The sequence below is a fragment of the Pollachius pollachius genome, assembly GCF_949987615.1.
Source record: "Pollachius pollachius genome assembly, chromosome: 12".
In the NCBI taxonomy this organism is placed as follows: domain Eukaryota; kingdom Metazoa; phylum Chordata; class Actinopteri; order Gadiformes; family Gadidae; genus Pollachius; species Pollachius pollachius.
Genome location: NC_136945.1, coordinates 15,650,037 through 15,672,518, shown reverse-complemented (window position 1 = coordinate 15,672,518; position 22,482 = coordinate 15,650,037). Strand labels below are relative to the sequence as shown.

Below are 22,482 nucleotides of genomic sequence, written 5' to 3'. Positions count from 1 at the left end.
ATGGGATGTACGGTGAGCTCCGAAGATAAATCTGCTGCGGAGAGATCCAAAATGATTGATAAAAACCTCCGGGAGGACGGAGAGAAGGCTGCTAGGGAAGTCAAACTGCTGCTTTTGGGTAAGGATCAATATGTTAAGACAACCGACCCTCAGGTCTGAAAATATCATAGAGACACAAACATTGTATTTAAGATATCATATTAGTACCTCAGGACAAGTGGGGTCGTGGATTGTACACCCATTCAGTTCCCCCAGCATCTCTTTATTTGCGAAATAATACAATGTTTATCGTACCCTCCCTCGCAATAAATCGAATAATACAATATGTATCTTAATAACCGACATAGCAAGGTGTCAAAGATAAAATCAAACAATGTTTATCTTGCTTTGAGAACACAAACTTAAATGAGACCTAGCAACATTCTATGTGTCCCCCAATCTCAAGACAGTAAATCAAACAATGTCATGTTTCCATGTTTGGATTCATAGATTTAATAGATTGTATTTATTATGCTGAGTAGGCAGTAGGCAACACGCACGCACGCTGGCACACACTCACCACACAGACACTCTCAATCAATCTCTCTCTCACGCACGCATGCACGCACACACACACACAGACACACACACACACACACACACACACACACACACACACACACTCACTCAGTCACTCAGGCACACACAAACACACACACACACACATGCACACATCTCAGACACTGGTACACAGACACAGTGACATACCCCTATATTACTGTTGGCCATAGTACTTAATGCGACTTGGTTATAGTGATTATCATCAGCTGTTTACTGTCCTCCCAGCTGTTAATGGTGATGTTGTCATGACAAAAGTCATTCTGGAAGACAGTCAGGAGTAGTAAACTATCTCTCTCTCTCTCTCTCTCTCTCTCTCTCTCTCTCTCTCTCTCTCTCTCTCTCTCTTTCTCTCTCTCTCGGTCGGATATAGCTTAACACAATAAAGTTATTTTTTGCAGACCAGTGGACCCTAATGAGTAGGTTTTTCGTGGGTAATAACCTTTTGATATTCCTGCTGACATACAAGCAGGGTTAGGAAGTGAGTCAGTATGGGCTTCCAATGAGACAGATGACTCCTGCACTCCCTAAAGCCTCCTTAGTTTAAATGATGTATTTCTGCAGCTTCGCGACTGACATCCACCCACATGCACCTCAGACGTGACTCAAAGCCCTTCCACCGGATAACTACACCAATCCGCAAGTGATGCGCTCCCAGCCTCCCACAGGCAGGACCGCTGCACTTGGGCCAAATTAGTCACGCCTTTAAGACATATAGGCGAGAACAATTAGCGTCCTCTTCAGTATGCTGCGGCTGGAATGTCTGCTCTATGCCGGATTTTTGACTTGATTTAAGTGCTGCATCATCTCATCCGATGCTTTCCCTAGGGTTTGGGGGGAGAAGTGAATGACGTGAGGAAATTAATGTGTTTTAATGGCGTAGATCAGAAGTATTGGCCTTGTATGTGTGTAGATGAGAGACCGTGTGTACCAGGGAATGTATGCCTGCTTGATTGTGTTGGGAAGAGGAACACACTGGGGTTCTATATATTGCTTCACGGAAATTGCTGGAGTCTATCACCTTGCCACAGTGTGAACTTGGGGGTCGTCAGATGTGAAAGCGTTGAGTGGATTCAACGAGACGTGGAGACTACATTTATATAGGAATAGTCTCCTGTTTGGACTTCAAGTACGGTCATGTACTGCCAAAGTGGATGAAAGGGCATTTTCCCATGGGCAGAGAGTGGATTTGGTCCCCAATGTAATGTCTATTCCAGTGGGATGAGACCCTCACCATTTAATTTACAGAAGAAACCACCTTAATTATTCGATTTTCTTCGGGTGTCTTTTCACACCAGTATGCGTATAAATTAGGAATGCTGCCATGCTATTAATGAGCTTGCAGTCAGGTTATAGCAGAAGGTAATTATAATGTGGTTGGGCCCATTGTGTGATGTATTTCAGTGACTTGGTGCTAACTTGGAGTCACTTGTGATAATAGCAAACCTGTAATTGATTTTGATGTCATTAATTTAAGCTCCAGATAATAAACTATTCTTAGAGCGAGTGAATTCATATTAAGCCACAAGGCAGAATGTGATTTATGCTGCTTCTCCTTGGATGGATTCATGGAAATGTGAGGCTAGGAGCCAGGCTTGTATAATAATAATTTTAATAACTGTTTCTCCTTGGTAATGTTGTTAGGAAACGGATGCATTTCCCCTTCCCCATATAATCTGGTGCAGTCCATGTTTGTATCCAGCAAAACAGAGCAAAAGCCCTTCATCAGAGCTTATCTTTTGAACCATATGTGAACCAATGATGTAACCAATAATAAGACAACACCCTTGGGGGAAGATGTTTCTGAAATGTTCAGGAATGCACGTGGAAACTCATAGCATTCTAATCTATGCACACTGGTGTATGCGTGTTGCTTTGTTGATGATGACCTGCGTTATCTTGTAGAAACACAAGTCATAACCACTATTCATTTAAGGAGAATGATATGGGATATACTCCCACACAGGGCTGGGATGAAGCTGTGGGAAATGTGTTAAAAGAAATACATATGTACCACATCTGGCTTGTTAGGCTGGAAATAAAATATTTCATAATTCATAGTATACGCTTTGTGTTTGATGGATGGGATGGGATGAGGCGTGAAATGTGTTAGAGGATATATATATATATATACTATATAGCTACTATATATATATATATATATAGGCATATATATATATATATATATATATATATATATATATATATATATATATATATATATATATATATATAGTAGCTTCAATTATCTATTGACAGCTTAATTTATCTATACATATATATATATATATATATATAATTTAGGCTTTTTATACATACATAATGTGTAGCCTAATTATTAATTACACTGTAAATGAATACACAAAGCTGCTATATATATATGCACACACACACATATATGTATAAATATATATATATATATATATATATATATATATATATATATATATATATATATACATAAATATTTATATATCCTTTAACACATTTTACACAGCCTCATCCCATCCGCCACATACAGAGTACGTACTATGAATTATGAAATACGTTATTTCCCACCTAACAAGCAAGATGTGATCTTCCAGTCTGTTAGCGGCTGAGTGTATAAGTTGAGCAGGAATTTAATGTAACGGACATGTCAGGTTGACATTACACTAACACTAGTGTGACTCGCTCCCCTGGAGGGGAAGGCTTTCTACCTGCACAACTTGCTCTATGTGTTGAGCTCCTGCATGCCTCTTTATCTGAGAACAGACACTGGAGAGGCTGGGGCCCCGCCCATTTCATCTGGAAGACCCAATAAACGCATCCGTATTTCACAGTTTATCAGATATATGTTATCCCCAGTGTACACTTGAGGAAAGCCTATCTGAGCCCAGTTCAGTCACACACAAACATAAACACTGACTTATGGTACCGAAACAAGTGTGTGTCTCGACACACCAGGTACACTGTACACTGGTGTGTTCGATGACCACTGTGTGTGTGTGTGTGTGTGTGTGTGTGTGTGTGTGTGTGTGTGTTGTAGCTAATGTGACAAGTGGTGATCGCGTGGCCCTTGTTTCCATAGCGCTGAGCCGCCATCTCCTTCTGCGACGCTGCCGTGCTCTATCCCGCTCACACTTGTAAATGTCAATTTAAAATGGCGTTCAGGTTTTTGACCTTTTAAGCAAAGTCCCCCCAGAGAAAAGTGAAGTCATGCTTCGATCATAACGATGCATGGCTGCTGTGCCGGTTCTGTTCTGCTCTGCTCGGACTCACACTTAAACTGTCCCCTTTGGGTTCCATGAACTTTACAAAACAAAACCACCATTGATTGTCCTGTGATAAATCTTACTCTTAGTTAGTGCTTACGTCAGTTCAAACAATAATAGATATAAAGACCAGAATAATATCGTTTTATGAAGACTAGGGGTAATTTATCACAGTAGTTTGTAGGCCTACTGGTAGATGAATGGGAATATTGGAACTGTACTGGTCAAATCTTTCTTGGTTGTTTCTTGGCTGCTATCTATGGCTCAGAATAATTCTGTCCAATCTGCTCCATTTTATTTAACCCTTTTTCCAAAAATATATTGAAACAAGAAAAACATGATCTGCTGATCCATTGAGCATAAGTACTTGATGATTGTACATGGGCATTTAATACACAATTTCAGGGGTATACAACGGTTTGAGTTTAGCCTCGTTGGCACGCCTCTCTACCCCCATGTGGTCCCAAACGTGAAAGGGTGCCTTCCAAGTCTGATGACCTACTTTCAGCACATCTCTTCTGTTGCAGGGTTTTACACCACACTGCACCCCCGCTCCGTCTTCTCACTAGTGGCTTACTATGGCACACCTGTGCTTCCTATCCTCTGCTTGGCGGTTACCAGTTTACTAACTCACCAAATTGAGTTCATCTGAGTGTTGTGATTCGCGAATAAGTGGTTATTTTTAGCTTGCTGTGTCTATTCGGGTCATGTTGTCTGGGGATTGTTGCCATCTGCAGAAGAAGGCAGGAAGATGGAGATTGACTGCATATCAGACAGTGGCTATCCTGCTAACTATCTCCTGCTAAAGTTTCTGATGTGAGACCAACTGTGCAGTAGAAACAGGATTTTGTTATGAGTGTTGAGGCAGTCTTTAGGCAGTGTGCAGCAAGCATGCGCCTTAATGCAAATTTTAATTTGGTTCCTTTATGGTAAAAGAAAATTATACATTGAGGTGGCATAATGGATGACTTCAGGCCTTTCTTCAGATAATGTAATCCAATAGGAAAATCAAAGTGTATCTCTCACATTAAGATCCCTTTCAGAGCATGGGACCCTCAACCTTGCCCAGCTCATCATGGGGAAAGGGTTGTGACATCCCTTATTCTATAAATATGTCACACCACTTTCTGTTGCTCAGCCGGCTGCCTCTGAATGGGCCCAGAGCTGTAAATAGCGATAGCGACGTCATTGATGTGTGTTTTGGTCAGTGTCACAAAGTCCTCCAGGAGGTTTTAACCTTCTCAATGACCGTGGTTGTCAGCTTGAAGGGAAGAAGTCTTGACACCCGGACGGTGGAGGTGACAGGTCAAGTCCGACCCTGGGGGATGGGCTGACAGCTGATGTACAAGGAGGAGGAGGCTCAGTCACAACACGACCAAAAAAATGGACGACAGCAAAATAGATTTGGAGCATTTAGTGTTGATTATTCATTTCAGGCGATGACACTTATTTTGTGTCATGTTGTTACATGATATAACAGAAGGACTCCAAACAACAACCAAAAAACGAATGAAAAAAAACTATTTGATGGTCTTCCTATGGTATTATCTCACTTTTAGATATTTTACAATTTGGGAATCCTACCTGTGTCACCACAGGAGCATCTAACTGTCCTTACTTGTTATGCTCACCCTGCCCCCAGTGCCCAGCATGGATTACATTCTAACTGGTAGTTGTGGGAATGATGTTACCGCAGCTTTCCCAGCTAATTCCTGGGAAGTCAGAGGCAATTCAATCCACAGAGCTCGGGGGCTACTGGGTTGATTTAAATGGAACATAATAAATGGTTAGCTGGCCTCCCTTGGCAAGTGAGACCCCCTGAGGGCACTGTGTGCTTATCCCACATGACCAATCACCAGCTATCTTACCACACCTCTGACCAATCATTAGGGGAGCGTATCTATGTTCCCCGGGTCCTATGTTCCCCGCTTTGTATGTGACCAGGGAACATAGGACCCTGTGAGCAAATCTTTTTTTCATAGGATGATAGGGGCAAGTACCGCCTTTTTCGCCTCTGATTCGCCTGTGATTGGTTAGAATGTCTCTCCTCCGATTGGTTATGGGTAGGGTTAGGGTTAGGATTAGGGTTAACCCTCACCCTAACCCTAACCCTAACCCTAACCATAACCCTAAACCTGACCCTAACCCTTTGCACCCGGGGAACATAGGATCTGGGGAACATAGGGATGACCCTATCATTAGCTAGCTAGCCACCTAACTGACCAATCACTAGTGAGCTAATCGCACGCCTCACCAATCACAAGCTAGCTCACCACACTACTGAGCAGTCTGCAGCTAGTTCATTCAAAAATTCTACATGTACATTATCTCTACATAAAATACTGGATTCATCTTATGTCCACCACTAGACTCAAGATGCAAGCACTCACGCTGCTTGAAAAGCCAAGTCAATAAAATCAATACTACATCCAGTCACGTCAACTAATTTCGAAGAGTAGTACTTGACCAATCGTTTTTGATAATCAAGTGGCGTCCTTGGCCTCTGCTTCTCATGTCTGCTATCCTAATAACTGATTCCACGTGTCTGCCATGCGGGTGTGCCTAATGATTAGATGTCCACAGGTGCACCTTGGGATTAATTAAAACATTGATCCCGGCCCATTAGTTTCATCACACATTAATCACGTCATGTCACTTTCACGTAGCATAGCATCTTCATTAAAACAGAACAGCACCAGCTGACATTGTGTTGTGAGCCGTTTCAGATTCTTTCACCATGTAGGCTAAATTAATTTTGTAGAATAAGGTTACATTATTTAAACTATTAATAATTTATGATATTTATGATTGTGGTACATTGTGAGCAAGGTATGGCTTGGACAAAAAAAAAAGGAATTTGTCGTAGGGTTACACAACCATCCAATCTCCTCCGACCCTAGCTGCTCCTAGAGAGCTGCACCGAAGTCAGGTGGCAGACCAGACTATTGACAATGGGTGACCATGACGACCATGACGTTCCTGGGGGGCATCAGGCCCTGGCCGGGGTAATGCCCGGTGACAGGATGTGGACGGGGGGATGACAGGAAGCAGTGGAGGAGACAGGCATGTGGAAACCCCTGACATTACTGAGGTAGCTCGGAGGAACCTGCTCTCATCTGATCAGCTTCGACTGGATGAGCACAGCTCAGTGCCTGGATGAGGACACCTCTATGGATGACATGATTGAAAGTTAATAGTTGATATTATATTGTCAAATGTTAGATTAATATCATTTGAAAACCATTTATATTGTTATATGGGCATGAAACGTATGTTTTACTTGTGACCATGACACACTTTTGCTGAGCTTTGTCCTGGAGTCATCTCTCAAATCAGGTATTAGATTCATATCTAAAGTCTGATGGCAGACAAACTCATATTTGCGTTTCACGTCCTTTCACTTCATATTTATTGACCAATCATGTTGCCAGAGGCTGGGATTTGTAAGAGCCTAATTGGAGGACACAATATCGGCCAGCAGTAGTAACACTGTCAAGAAAACATCTGTAGAGGTTTTAAATCAACACTGTTTAGACTGGCCATTGTAGATGGACCATTCTGAAAACTTGACCCCTTGCCGTCGTGGTTTCCGGCCAAGGATCTGTGACATCTTTCCCCAAAGATCCTGCTGTAAAATAATAGGACTACTGGACCCCAGAGATTAGTCCTGGACAGGCTCAGCAAAAGTGTGGCATGTACACACATGTAAAAAACTAGTTTCTTGAGGGTATAGATATGGAAGCCACTGAAGCACGCTGTAATCTGTTGTTTGTCCCAACAGGTGCGGGCGAGTCAGGGAAGAGCACCATCGTGAAGCAGATGAAGTGAGTGACACAAACGCAGTCTCCGTCTGGACAAACAGAAGAAGGCCAGCGTCCATCCAGGCCAGAGATATGTAGTGACGGCCTGGCCTATTGGCCCTAGATGGATTCCTTGTGTTGTTCTGACTAGAATCCTCTGGCAGAACAAACGTGTTTAGTCTGAACATGAGACATGGCCATAACATAATCATAATATTCTACAATTGTGTAATATGTGTAATGTTTACGTGATACTGTAGCCATATTCCAGCTAATGGGGTTAATGGACTGTCACATTTTCCACATCCCATTAGTCGTTATTTTACAAAACATAGTGCAGGCAATCATCCCCTATCTCAACAGTGTTAGACTGGAATGACATGGTTTGCTCACGTTCACGCTCAACCGAAACGTCTGACATCTTTCCCCAACTCCTACACAGCGTTTCATAAAAACATGTTATGTTTGGTGTTTTCTGTTCTCAGGATCATTCATGAAGACGGCTATTCAGAAGACGAGTGTAAACAGTACAGAGCAGTGGTCTACAGTAACACCATTCACTCTCTGATGGCCATTGTTAAAGCAATGACCACTCTTAAGATTGACTATGGGGACACTGCAAGGGAGGTAAGATGTACAAGTTGTAGATACAGTATCACATGTATATAATCACACAAGCATGTGCACAGACAGATGCTCTGTTTTATGTGTGCATTGTGCTGCAGACAGAACGAAAGAAGGATATTTTTTGCTGCATTTTGTTAGAGTAAATTGCAACCCAAAAAACACCTAAAAGCCATATTGCCATAACTGCCTTGCTTCCTGCCTCTAAGCTCCAAGGAAGCCCTCCAGTGAGGCACATAAATAAGTGGGCTAGTAGGCAGAGATATACTTAAGGCTTTTGTCACAACGGCCCATTTTCTTTGTTGCTTGCTTTGTTTCTGCAGTGTCAGGAGCAGCGGAGATTAATGAACAAAGGGCCAGCTATCTACAAACTGATAATGGCCTTAATTGGCTGCTTTTGATCCATATTTGGTATACCTTCTATGCGTTCAGACAGGTTCCCCTAAGACAAAGGCTGAAAGATAGAAATGTCTTTTGGCTCTCCCCCTCTCTTGAGCAGTCTCAAAATATATCACATTAGAATGAATTCGCACACATATACTCTCATCTCCCTAAACGTGGTGTTGATGGTGTTTATACTCATTCCTATTATTTCTTTCTTGATAGCCTGTGCAGACCTCTATGTAATTACTGTGACCATATTGATGTGTCTAGTCATAGCCTCCACACACGGCACATAGTATACAGGTATCACTTTTTTAAATACACACACTATTGTATGTCATGTACATGAAAACACACTCATGAATAAACATATTCATAAGTATCGCTAGAGAGAATAAATATAAAGGAACAAAGACATTTAGCAACAATGCCTCCTTTACTATGATTTTAGCACCACCCTTGCTTGTTTTATATATATATATAATGCATTATATATACATAATGGGCTAACTTTAATACACGAACCAAGGACCTTTTGACCTCCACCCTTGTAGCCACTACACTATTCTGCACTAAAAGGAAAAACCTTTAATAGCCTGCTCTAACATCTTCGGTTTAATATAAACCAATCTGTAAATACAAAATATTACATAATCATATCCAGTGCTGTGTTCCGATATCCATACTTCCATTAGTACACTTAAACGTAGTACACTCTCCACACTCACTCAGAGCGCTGATTTTCAGATGTCAGTGTTGTTCTAAATCGAATACTCCGTGGTGCACTAACCGGAAATTACGATCGCGACTGCCGCCACGGCTCCTCCCCCACAATAAACATCCCGCTTTGAACGGCGATCTCTTTACACATAGTAGCTATAAAAAGCTATAAAAGCTGTAAAAACTACAAAATGACTCCATTAATGCAGGCTATGTGGAAAATGCGCCGATGTTGGCTCAGCCTGGCTCCGCCTCTTCCGCCACGTAGCTAAGATGGCTGCCGTTGAGTACGAAAAGTGTGCATCGATCCACACTCCGCGGTTTGACCGTTTTGAGTACACCATCCTGGTCCTTTCAGTACACTTCTTTTTGCCCCGATCTTAATTGGAACGCCCTACATACTCAAACTATGTATACTGAGTACGGATAGTATGGGTACTGGAACACAGCACAGGTCTAGTCACTTTTATGTGTTCTTGATCATTTCAAGTTTCAAAGGAGTTCAAAGGCCAGCGTTATGACATCCACTAACCCTAAGCCGTCGAAACAGCAAACCAACCCCTGAGATGCAACACAGTTCTAAGACACACTCCAACGGTTCCTTCTTCAGCAACGGAAGCCCATAGATTTGCATACAGCTCTATTATTCATTCAACCTTTATTCAAAGTGTCCTGAGGAGTCATGGAGGGCGACCCTGAATGACGAGGCAATCAAGACTTCCCCAGAGGAAAACATGGATTGCACTTTAGGTTTTTTAATTCACCGTTTTGTCTTCTTCTTCGGTGAACGCGGCGTGCGCCCGGCAGGACGACGCGCGGCAGGTGTTTGTGCTGTGCGCCGAGGCGGAGGAGCACGCCGTCCTGCCCGAGGACCTGTCCCGCGTCATGAGGCGCCTGTGGGCCGACCGCGGTGTCCAACGCTGCTTCACCCGCTCGCGGGAGTACCAGCTCAACGACTCGGCCGCCTAGTGAGTAAAGCGCCACGGCTGGACGTGTCTAAAGGGCTGATTATGGTTCCACCTCGACGCAGCTTAAGGGGAATTACGGACCCCTTACGTCCTTGCGTCCCTCACAAGGGCCTGATGTGCGCCTCCTAAAAATTGTAACCTTGCGTCGAGGCACCAGCAAGGACTGTGATTGGTCAACTCACTAAGACCCGACGCAGAACCAAAGCAGGTTCACGACTGCGTCGAAGTGTCTGCGTGGTCCCTGCGTTGCGTCGACGTGGAACCATAATCAGCCCTTCAGGATACGTGTTTATGGATACGAGTTTGGAGGTCCGTTGTTAGGGGCACGGGGACGACGTGAAATGAACCGCCTCCCGCCTCTGTTTTGGACAGCTTAAATACACACGACAACTTTATTGAAAGGATAATACGTGTAATTAAACATAACCTTTATATGTATGTATGTGTGCGTGCACACACACACGCACGCACGCACACACGCGCGCGCACACGCACACACACATTGTGCTGAGATTGAAGTGGGGACTGGGCTTCTCTCACTGGCCTTTAAAAAACAGCTGGTAGCTGCTGAAGCAATCAGTTAACCACACACAGCCAAAAGCCAATTAACTAATTAACCCTTGCAGAAACACACCTCAGGGAAAACCAAGGAAATCAATGGTAAGAATTGTTACAAGAAAGAAAAGAAACTCAATCATACCTCCTACCAAGTTGCTTTTATCATGATTATATTGTTTAGCTCTGATAAATATAAGATAAGGTTTTATGTTTCGGTGCTCTGTGCAGTCAATGCAAGGAGATTAATTTACTTGTGAAATCACCTAGGGAAAAAAGACTAGAAGTATGAGGTTATAAATAATTATAATCAGGAACCTGTGAAAAGCTCCATATAAGGAGCAGGATCATTAAAAGGTGACTTTATCTTGAGTGGCGAAGAGGTTCCAGGTTCATGCTGAGTCCGGGCAGGTTACCAGTTTTACTGTCAAGCAAAAAGTATCACGTAAAAATGTCATTTTTAGTGACTGAATTATTTAAATACAATATGTTTCTTGTAAGAGCAAGTTCTGTTGAACAAATCGTTTTTTATCCGTGTTTGTTAATATTTTATAGTCAAATGGACTGAAATTGTATGATAGAGATAGCATTAACTATCATCTTCCTGCGTGTGTGTGTGTGCGTCTGGAGTGGAGCTTGGCTTAGCCACTAAAAGCATCAGGTCTCCCAGCAGGCCTGGGCGGTGATGTAATGCCTGGCCAAGTAGAGCAAGCTGTGTCCTTCAGCCTCTATCAGACACTCTATCACCGCCTCTAAGACCGGTTCAATTTCCAAACTTTGTTGCGATGATCTCTGAATATTCATTGGACGACCTCACATTAAATCAAAACGCCATCTTGTTTTCAGATCTTTTTTACCTAATGTGTCTGTGTTTTCGTAGAAGCTTGCCAATGCTTGCTCACTGTGTTTATGCTCCATCCCTGTAAGATAGTGATAAACACAAGCTGCAGTGATGCTGACTCACATTTCTGCCATAGCAGACTAACCGAAAAAACCTCTATATTAAAGAAACCAAAAGGAACATAAAAGCCATATTTTTTTATTAGAATACTGCTGGAATTCCTGTCTCTCTCTTTGTATGTGATTGTGTTTCAATATGGTACATACTACTGAAGGGGAAGCAGTATGTTGCCATGGTAATCTCGCCACTGTGAGCTTCTCATGGGCGGGGGGGCTATCAGTGTATTTATAGTGTTTATAGTTATAGATAAGTGCAAACCAACCATCACACTCAACCCCTTAATGACATTTTTTCACGTGGACAGAAGGTCAGTTAAGTAAACGGCACTGTTCTGAAATGATAATTCATTCACTATTGCAGCCACAGGAGCCCATGCCAATATAAGTGGATGGTGGTCTTTAAAATCCCTGGGAAGATTTAAGAGCAACAATTTCTGAGTTATGCTCAGAAATGCCATAGCCGTCCGTCAGTTATTAGTGAGTGAAGTGCTCTGTGACAATGTATGTCTCTAGTGGACTGCGCCTGCCTCTGAGATGATTTAGATTTGAGACCACCTCTGGCTAGTATGTGACTAATCAGGGCATCTCTTCCCTTATTGGTTCTAGAAATCCATCTTGCATATCAATCACAGTTGGTCAAAACACAATACGCCTCAATGGCTTAGAAACATGGGGAGACTGGAGCAGAGGGAGAAGGGACCTTTTTATAGGGGTCTATTTTTAAAACCTTGTGCTATTTTCGTCTCTCTCTCTCTCTTTACAACTCTTGCATCTCGCCTGTGCCTTCCGTGCGCTAGCGTGTGGGGTTCTGTGCTTCACCTGTGCTGTTTACCCCCACAGTTACCTGAACGACCTGGAAAGGATAGCCAAGGCGGACTACATCCCCACCCAGCAGGACGTGCTGCGGACGCGTGTGAAGACCACAGGCATCGTGGAAACCCACTTCACCTTCAAGGACCTCCACTTCAAGTGAGGCCGACATCAGCGTAATTGGGCTGAAAACACAGACAGTGTCCCTTAAAAGCCACTAGAGCCATTCAATGTGGCTTACATGTAATGCCTCGTATTCACCCACGCACACACTCATGCAGAGTGGGACAACGGTTGGCATGCCTTGCTCAAGGAATCCCTGGCACTTTGGCGAAGGCTGCGACATGAATTTGAATGATGTGTGCAGGACTTAAGACACAAGACACACAGTCGGGATATTATGTGGTAACGGGAGGGAGATGTTGTTCATTTTGAATGTTTGTTTCTCAGATAAAACATTCAGAGGGGTTTAATCAGCCAGAGAGGTCTGGCCTGTTGTGTTGCCTCTGGCTCAAGACCCTGAAAGGGCCATCTGTAATCAGACGTGATTTGTTTTCTCTCGCATTTATATTCTCGTAAAGCGGCCTCTGAGGCGTTTTGGGGGCTGAATAATAGATGGAGAATCAATAAAACGAAAGTCACTGCTTTAGATTTCACTTCAATTCCGAGAAGTAACTATCGGAACCAATCTGATTGCCCCACACACTCATCTCTTTCATCAACAAAGGGCGCCACACGGGTTAATATTTTTTTCACCTTTGCTCGCTGTTGAATCTGTCTGATGTAACAACAAAGATTTTTTTTCAGTAGATAAGGGTTCCCCTTGTCTTTAACCTCTGCATCATCGTCCTGTTGACCTTCACGCCAAAACCCGCGTCCTGATCACCGCATCAGACCTCATTAAGAAGTTAATGTGCAGCCAAAAATAGACCCTGACTTTGCACCCCGCGTCGCAGTCGGTTTTGGGGCGGGGAGAGAAATGAGGCTGTCTTTTCTCAGCTCCGCTGGCCCTCTCGCTCTTTCCTCTATTGACTTTCTAGTGACCTTAAACACGGTCACACACGCGTACACAAGTGCACGCGCAAACACACGTGCAGGCGCGCGGCATGTGCGTGCAAGCGCACACACTGACGCACACAAACTCTTTTACACTCTACTTCCTCTCTCTCGGCAGGATGTTTGACGTGGGTGGCCAACGGTCCGAGAGGAAGAAGTGGATCCACTGTTTTGAAGGAGTCACAGCCATTATCTTCTGCGTGGCGCTCAGCGCGTATGACCTCATGCTGGCCGAGGATGAGGAGATGGTGAGAAAGAAGGACTGAACACAGCACGGTGCCTGCGCCGCAGCGCTACCATATGGGTCTGTGACCCCAGAGCTAGGATACATTACCCCTCTTTATGGGAACGCATTGTAAAACAGATGCCTCCGTACGACCCTGGAGGCATCGTATGTTAAAACACATGTTATTTTTTCACGGTGATATATTTGCCTTTCATAACACTACTAAGTATCAGCAGGAGGGTTGGAGTTGGGTGCGTTCATTCACTGAAGAAAAAAACTCCTAACACCTTCTATGTGCTTTCTGTGCACCGTCCACTTCCGACAGTTTGCTCAATATTGCCCCCTGCTGGCGGCCTTCCCGAATTTTGGGATTTAAAGGAGATGCACGTAGGATACATCTAGGATCGTTCAAGGATGCCTACTGCTATGATGTGGACATTGGGGATCCGCAACGTACTTGTAGGCAATTGTTAAAGTAATTGGCTCAAAAGTAAATTCTCCTTAAAGGATTTCTTGTTATGCACACGACATCACAAACATCTTGGATGTAGTAAACCAGTTACCAAGCCCCTCGTTCTCGTTCCAGAACCGCATGCACGAGAGCATGAAGCTGTTTGACTCCATCTGCAACAACAAGTGGTTCACAGAGACCTCCATCATCCTCTTCCTCAACAAGAAGGACCTGTTTGAGGAGAAGATCCCCCGTAGCCCGCTGTCCATCTGCTACCCAGAATACGCAGGTCAGGTGACATACTTCAATACTTCAGATACTTGTGCTTTCCTTTGACCGAGGGAGTTAGGCTTCAGATTAGTTTAAACACAGCCTTAGCTTTGTCGTATGGTTGTGGACGGCTTGAATCTTTAGTTCTTTAAATCTTAAAAAATTCCGGGGGTGTTTCTAAGACCTACCTCTGTGTGTGTGTGTGTATGTGTGTGTGTATTGAGTATTGATGCTTGTATTATGAAGACCCCTGCTACTTAAACATGATTTTGTCAATGTACACTTTAAAAAAATGTTGTCCCTGTATTAATTGTCTTTTATGTGGACTTAAATCAATTGTAAAATGTGCATGTATATGTGTGTGTGTGTCTGTATATGTGTCTGTGCGTGTCTTTGTGGGTCTGTGTGTCTGTGTGACCCTCTGTGTGTCTGTGTGTGTGCGTGTGTGTGTGTTTTACCCATCCTCAGGGGCCAACAAGTATGACGAGGCGGCCAGCTACATCCAGACCAAGTTCGAGGACCTGAACAAGAAGAAGGACACTAAGGAGATCTACACCCACTTCACCTGCGCCACCGACACCAAGAACGTGCAGTTCGTGTTCGACGCCGTCACCGACGTCATCATCAAGAACAACCTGAAGGACTGCGGACTTTTCTAGATGCCGCGGGAGCACGCCGCCGTGTGATGTCATCGCGCTGGGGGAGTGGGGGGGGGGGTTGGGGGTTTGATCACTGGGTGGGAACAGTGACACGCGTCACTCACTAACTGTTTGATTATTTTCAATGCGTTCCTTTGTCACATGCGTCATAATGTTACCGGTTCTTTTGAGACTTTTTATCGATAGACAATTTTACCGACCGTGTGATTTTTTTTTTTTCCGAAATATGTAGACAGGGTTTTTAATTACATTTGTTTATGGGATATAATTACCGCGCTGTATACGAGTAGGAAATAGAAAAAAACGATTATGTTTTGCAGATGTATGAATATAAAATGGAGCTAAATCAGTATGCCTTCCATAACACTGGTTTCCAACGCTACCGCAGAAACAAAATGCCATTTCTTCATTTTCTTTATTATAGTTTACGTTTTTGATATCTTGTACTCTTCTTTTTCAACCTTATTTTATTTTTTATTTCGAGAACATGCTAGAGCTAGACAACCAGTAAATTGTCCCTGATAAGCATGGATTTACTTTTTCTTGATTTATTGAAAGATTTGAATGAACCGAACATATTTTTTAGATTGTCAAAATCCAACAGCATTGGGGGAAACGTGTTTTAAGGGTAAGGGTTTACATAGTCTCTACTATACAGTCCATGCTTCACTAGCCTGTATGTCACACTAATTGAGTAACATTCCATTGATAAATCGTCTTAATGACAAAGGACTAATATGTTCACACTTATAAATACACACGTACATCGTCATTTAAGGAAGTGTGCAAGGCTTTTCAAAAGCCAATATTTCCTCCTAAAATGAAATGTTTTTTTGTTTTGTATTTTGCCTTGTTATCTGTTTGCGGTATGGAGCTTTGGCCTGCGGTCTTAGTATGAACTAGGGCTATTTCTGCTGATAGTCAGTTCACTTGACAAATACTCTTATCACTATACTAGGAAGCATATCAAATCTATTCCACTGTCATGAAATAAATCATGTTTTGGTAGGTCTTTCTGTGGTGTGGTCCTTTGAAAAATGGGTCATCCTGGGACACACTTTGGGTTTGGGAAACGCTATTGGAAATAAATAGCTTTGTTTGAGTGAATACTTATACAACAGAATACTTTGTTGGGGTTAATTTATGTTAGGTACAGATTGAATTGTTTTATTTGAATGTGTATCACAACAAAATACAAATCTGCAGCCTGAATGGAACTGAAGCCCATATCTAGGTTGCCAACTAGAAATAAGATTCCCACCAAAATAACAACATAGCCTAATAGTTTAAAAGTGAATCCAACTGAAATGCCCTGTTATTTTTTAAGGTAAAATGCATGTTTTCTCTTGAATTTTCTCACAATCTGCATAGTAATTGAAGGATCACCAGAGGCGTAGCTTGCATTGCAAAACATTGCTATACATTGATTGCATGACAATGGCATTCAACAATGGATGGAATGTTGAGCGTTTGAGTGACCGAGGTGCAAAATACTGTGGAATCGGTTGACCTCACGAGGGCGATCACTTAAGGAGAAGACGAGGTGGTCCACGAGATGGCGACGTGTGATCCCCGATGGCTTCTGAATTTCAAGTAAGTTGCATCGGCGATTCAGAGTGCAAAGATATTTTAGTTTGCCAACAATTTATCTAAACCAAACTAATAATAATTGAATATTTACTGTAATTATGGCAATTATTTATTTTCAAATGTATAAGATCACTGAATATATCTTGATGCAATATCTCTCTCTCTCTCCTCTCTCTCTCTCTCTCTCTCTCTCTCTCTCTCTCTCTCTCTCTCTCTCTCTCTCTCTCTCTCTCTCTCTCTCTCTCTCTCTATATATATATGTTATAGTGAAAGGTGACCACATGGGTCCCCTCGAAGCGACATGCTTCAATTCAACTAAGTGTCTTGTTTCAGGGGTCCTCCTATTGGCTGGTTTCTAAGCCCCCCTCTGACTGGCTGCGGCGGAGGGGCTGAACCTCACTAAAGTCTGCAGGCAGGCCTCAGCCTCCGCAATCTGAGAGAACCGTTCATTGGAGAAGTTAGGAGCGCAAATTGATTTATTTTAATCCATTGGGGATTTATGTTCAAATTTATGCGAAGGTGAGTCTTGTTTTTATAACAGTAATTGATGTTATGCTTTGGAATGACTAGGCCTTCATTATATTGAATAGTGGCCTATTACTGTACTTATTAACAAAATGTTTTGGGTGAGTTGTGCAGTCTATTGTAGTTGGGAATTGTAGTGTGTTCAATGTGTGGTAAGCCTGCAATATATGCATGATATATTTTACTATACTAATTCATACTTTTGTTTTTCATTTTAAAGGAATATTTGACGAATTCTTGGAATCCACTTAAGGCACATAACAAACATGGTAAGAATTTATGTTTGTTTATTCTTCTTTTAACTTCTGTTTTTAAAACCATTGCCTTCATGATCATCTCTGCACGACCAACCGGCAAAAGAAACCTACTACTAAGGGGTGGAATTTAAGCCTCAGATTTGTCCAAACACAGCTATAGCGTTGTCGTATGGTTGCGTACAGTTTGACATATAAAGAAGTTCTGTAAATATAAACAAAAGTTAATGCCGGGGGTGTCGCTAAGACCTAGTCCGCTAGTGCGTGCGTGTGTGTATGTGTTTGTGTGTGTGTGTGTGTGTGTGTGTGTGTGTGTGTGTGTGTGTGTGTGTACAGTACGCTAAATCATATGTTGAGCGGCTGTTGTAGATCGGGACTCCGTCTGTAGTCGGCCCTCCTCTTCCAAGCCTCACCAGGGACCTAATGGTCGAGAGCTCCACAGCTGTGATAACAACACTGTGTCGGGCATGGTGGCTTCCACCAATGGAGTTAGGCTCTAGAATTGCTGCTAAAAGTCAATACAACGAAAAAGAATACATAGAATTATACATGTCATAATATGGACATTATATGGTGCCGGTCAGCCCTTTATTGTATAATCCCCCAAAGCTCACTGCATCCTGTGGTCAAACCAGGGTTAGTATGTTGGCTCCCGTCCCTCTAAAGATTAGTTATTTCTCCTTCCTTAAAGAAGCAGGAGGGTACATTTCCCTGCATGAAATGTGCATCCTGTTCCAGTGTTTTTACTTTACGGGTGAAGCTCAATCTGAATCACGTTACCCATAAAGTTGCTCCGAGGTTTGTCAGGAATGCTCGCCTTGTTACAGAGCCACACATCCACAGTGATCTCAGCTGCGAAGAATCTCATTGGCTCCGACGCGGCGAGGAACATAAGGGAACCGTTCGGGGGCTAGGCGCAGCCAAGGGGCTGGACGGGGGGGGGGGGGGGGCGGGCGGGCGTCCAAGGAGAGTCCTGTTACCGCGGCCCTGACACCGGGCGATGTTCTGCTAGAACCTCTAGAACCTACATCTCTAACCCCAGCTCTCTCTCTCTTGGTTCCAGGGGTGTCTTGGTGATTCCAGCGTGTGCCTGGGCGAGCAGATGATCCGAACCCTCCAGGACCTGAAGCAGACGGGGCGCCCGCGGCCCCTGAGCGCGCCCTGCGCGGGGTCCTTCCCCGTCCCGCCGCTCTGCCAACGCCGGAGCCGGCCTTCCCGGGACGCCCGGCTGACGCGGCTCCGCGTGTCCAGCTCCAGCGAGGCCAGCGCCTACGACTCGGCCTGCTGCCTGGCCGGGCCCCTGGAGGAGCAGGAGGAGGAGGAGGAGGAGGCGGCAGGGGGTGGGAGGCTGGGCCCCGGGTCCCCCAGCAGCCGCAAGAGCCTGGACCTGGACTCGGGGTACTCGGAGGCGTCGTGGCAGGACGAGGGCGTGGTGCTGCGGAGGACCCGGAACGTGCGGGTCTCCGCCTCGGCGTGCCTGCGCACCAACCGGGGCGCCTCGGGCCGGGTGAGGCCCAAGTCCACGTCGGACGCGTGCCTGGAGCGCTGGACGTCGTTCGAGGCGTGCGGCGCCGGCGCCGGAGCCGAGGACTGGACGGCGGCGCTGCTGAGCCGCAGCAGGAACCGCTCGCCGCTGGTCCTCGGGGACAACAGCTTCGCCGACCTCATCAAGAACTGGATGGACCTGCCCGAGTGCCCCGAGCCGGCGGAGCTGCAGCCCAGCGCGGGACGCCGCCTGGCCAAGGACCTGCTGGGGAACATGCGCAGGAAGCTGGCAGGGAGGGCCAAGGGGGTGGAGGTGAGGCGCCGGCCGGTGGACCCCAACAGGGCCAGCCGGCCCCTGGAAGCCCCCAAGCGCATGTCCTGCCCCGTGGGCTTCCAGGCCCTCAAACCCTTCTTTCACCAGTCGCACACTGGCATCCACCAGCTGGACTCTACAGACTTCTACCAGTTCAACGCCCTGATGAAGAGCGGCAGCCGGCAGCCCATCATATGCAACGATATCATTGGATACATCTGAACCACGCCGCTGTCACTGCGTTGGAGAACGAACCCTGTTCCATAAATGTATATAGAAGGATATTCGAATTTGACATCTGGTATGTTGGTACATTTTTTTGTATGCTGTTGCAATAAAAGGGGTTTTCTATTTAATATGAAAAATGTGTTTGTCGGAATTTGGTTCATAGAGGTAAAAAAGGTAATATGTTTTTTATATCGCCCGATGCGGCTCATCGGCGATATAAACGGGGGTTGTAACGTAATGCAGTGTCCTGCTAACACACTGATGAAAGCCTGTCTCATACCATGGCTTGGAGCTATGTGAGGGCAAAGGGGTGGAGAACAGTCAGCCTTTGTCCAGGAAAACTGTATGTTGATGAGCAGAAAAGGCAAGGTGGGGGTGGGGGCATTGTGATGCAGATAGGCAGGTGAGAGGAACACACCTGTGGGTGTGGGGAGGAGGGAGGAGAGCGATTTCGGAGTGTGCTGTTCCTAGCACTGGTTGCTAGGAAGGACATGTTCGAAAGGTTCCCCAAACCTAGGCAGTTGACTTGGCTGAAACAGCACCGTCATTCTGTGGTTCTCTCTCTATATGCAAATCCCGTTGGAGAAGTGAAGTGAAAGACGAATGTTCCTCATTGGCAGATTCACCTTTATTGTAACACTTGGTCATGAAAGCAGCTAATCATCAACAGAAACAGTCACAGCATTAACAATGGAAATCTATTTGCATCGTTGATTAACTTTAAGATCAAATTACCTTGGCCGCTGGAGCCACTGAGAAGCTTGATAAATGAATACAGATTGACAGCCCCACATACAGATACAATTGGCCCCCTACATGAAAACTAAAATACTAATACAGTTCTACAGATATCCTGTTCTCCAGAACATCCACAATTGAATAATATTTGGTAGTAATAAAAATCCAAATAATAGATGTTTTTAAGGCCTGGCAGGATAGAGGTGTTTTAACCTCAGACTTAAGAGAAAGCATATCACTGTCTTTGGTACATCTGATGGTTTATAGGAGTGAAGAGCCTATCAATTGCATAGAACATTGCAATTGTGTGACTGGACACAATTGCACTTAAAACATACAGATGGCCTAAAAGTTTATTTTAAAAAATACAAGCACATTAAAACCTTTAATTTCACATAATGACAGAAGGGAGGAAAAAATCTGTAGTTTAATTGTCTCTGCCCAATATTTGAAACCCCATTGACCGTTATACCATTGGATCTTCAAAAGAAATGAAGAAAAGAGCTCCGCTGGTGACCTCAGTGACCTCACTGGAACAGGTACCTGATGGGTGGAACGGTCTCACAGTCCTCGTCTTCAGCAAACGAGGCGTAGATCTCCAGAACGTGTGTGTGTGGAGGAATATCTGATTTGGTGACCAGCCTCACCACATCAGACACACTGAGGAGAGAAAGGGTTAGGGTTGGATCGTTAGGGGGGGGATAGGGTTAGAGGATTAGCTAAATTTAGTAATATTTGAATCATTGTAATTAGTAATATAGTCATATTTCAGGCTCAATTAAGTTCATTCATTGATTTGATAAAATACAAAACGATGAAAACCAAAGTCGTTTCTTATTTATTTCATTTTATTTTGTGTTTCTTTTATCATCCAAAGTGGCTCTTTGGTTACGTTATATTTGCCACTGTGTTTTATTAAGTTTAGTCCTGATTTGATTATAATCATTTCGCCACAAAGTGTAGTGTGTCAAAAGGTCAACCTCTCCATTAAAAAAACAAAACAGCTGGTTGGAGTCTGTCAGCCATTCCAGTGTTGTTAGTTCAGATCAGAGGAGGACATCTGTAGCCGTTATCAGATGTGTGTTTATCATGTCAGTCCAGTCCCTCCAGTTCCTCTCAAACCCAACCCGACACAGGACGTGTAGGATGCAGGTACTCAGGTTGAGAGTCCAGGATGTGACTTCTAGAAGGACCATCATCCGCTACACCAGGATCTCTCTACCCTACTCCTGGTCTCCTCCCCGGGCCCCTAGGATCTCCATGCTCCCCTGGGACCCGGGTGTCAACACAGAAGCCAAGATAAACATACACAACAGCCACTCCGGAGATTAAAGATGAAGTAAACACAAAAAGTGGGCACTGGGAGTCTCGGGCCCCAAGACGAAATGAACATTTGAATATTGTCGGACAGGATGATGGGGTTTCAGCATGGCTGTGCATCATCCCCCAGATACTAGTTCAGACTCAAAGGTGAGTCATTCATCTTGCTGGCTTCTGGGTGTTGTGCTGCTGCATATATGCATGTCCTCGGGGCCCGAAAGGCTCGCAGTGCTGAGAGTCTCTGGCAGCAGAGAGCTCGCCCCCACCTTCAGGGTTATAATGAAGATGAGGATGAAGAAGTGGCACGGACTATTAAACACCAGACATGCCCCGACAGCTGCAGGCGTTTGTGAAGGAAGAAATACGAAAACAGGGTAGATGAAACTATTCTGTGGGTCTTGGACAGACTACCCGAGGGGGAACTCGAAGAGGAGACATCGCGGTTCTCCGTCGGGGGGGTGTGAAGTGAGCCACGGGGTCTCGTGATAGATCCCTCAACACTGTCCCCCCTCACCACCACAGAGGAAGCAGCCCTGTCCTGCCCTGAGTGTCTAAACAAACACACACCGCGCCTCACTGGTGCGTGCAGCACACCGGTGTGTGTGTGTGCATGTGTGATTGCGTGCGTGCGTGCATAGGTATTTGTATGTGTGTGCATTTGTGCATGTCCTCGTGTGTTTGCTTTTATATTGAAG

The 22,482-nt window shown here is 44.5% G+C and overlaps 3 protein-coding genes across 3 annotated transcripts in view; 2 read left to right on the top strand and 1 right to left on the bottom strand.

The window, feature by feature from the left end:
• LOC307083396 (guanine nucleotide-binding protein G(i) subunit alpha-2-like) lies at positions 1-15,352 on the top strand (the record flags this gene model as incomplete). Its single annotated transcript, XM_079747266.1, has 8 exons — positions 1-118; positions 7,633-7,675; positions 8,137-8,278; positions 10,187-10,347; positions 12,703-12,831; positions 13,847-13,976; positions 14,541-14,694; positions 15,144-15,352. 8 exons carry the CDS (start codon positions 1-3, stop codon positions 15,332-15,334), a joined length of 1,068 nt encoding a protein of 355 aa, XP_079603392.1. The 3' UTR covers positions 15,335-15,352.
• Positions 15,353-17,311: 1,959 nt separating this feature from the next.
• Positions 17,312-19,856, top strand: inka1b (inka box actin regulator 1b). Its single transcript, XM_079747267.1, has 3 exons — positions 17,312-17,443; positions 17,670-17,718; positions 18,767-19,856. Exons 2-3 carry the CDS (start codon positions 17,716-17,718, stop codon positions 19,721-19,723), a joined length of 960 nt encoding a protein of 319 aa, XP_079603393.1. The 5' UTR covers positions 17,312-17,443; positions 17,670-17,715; the 3' UTR covers positions 19,724-19,856.
• A 479-nt stretch (positions 19,857-20,335) lies between these two features.
• uba7 (ubiquitin-like modifier activating enzyme 7) overlaps positions 20,336-22,482 on the bottom strand; it is a 33,173-nt gene continuing 31,026 nt past the window's right edge. The window contains exon 24 of the mRNA XM_079747264.1: positions 20,336-21,127. Coding sequence (XP_079603390.1) covers positions 20,995-21,127 — 133 coding nt within the window. The 3' untranslated portion in view covers positions 20,336-20,994. The remainder of the gene's footprint in view (positions 21,128-22,482) is intronic.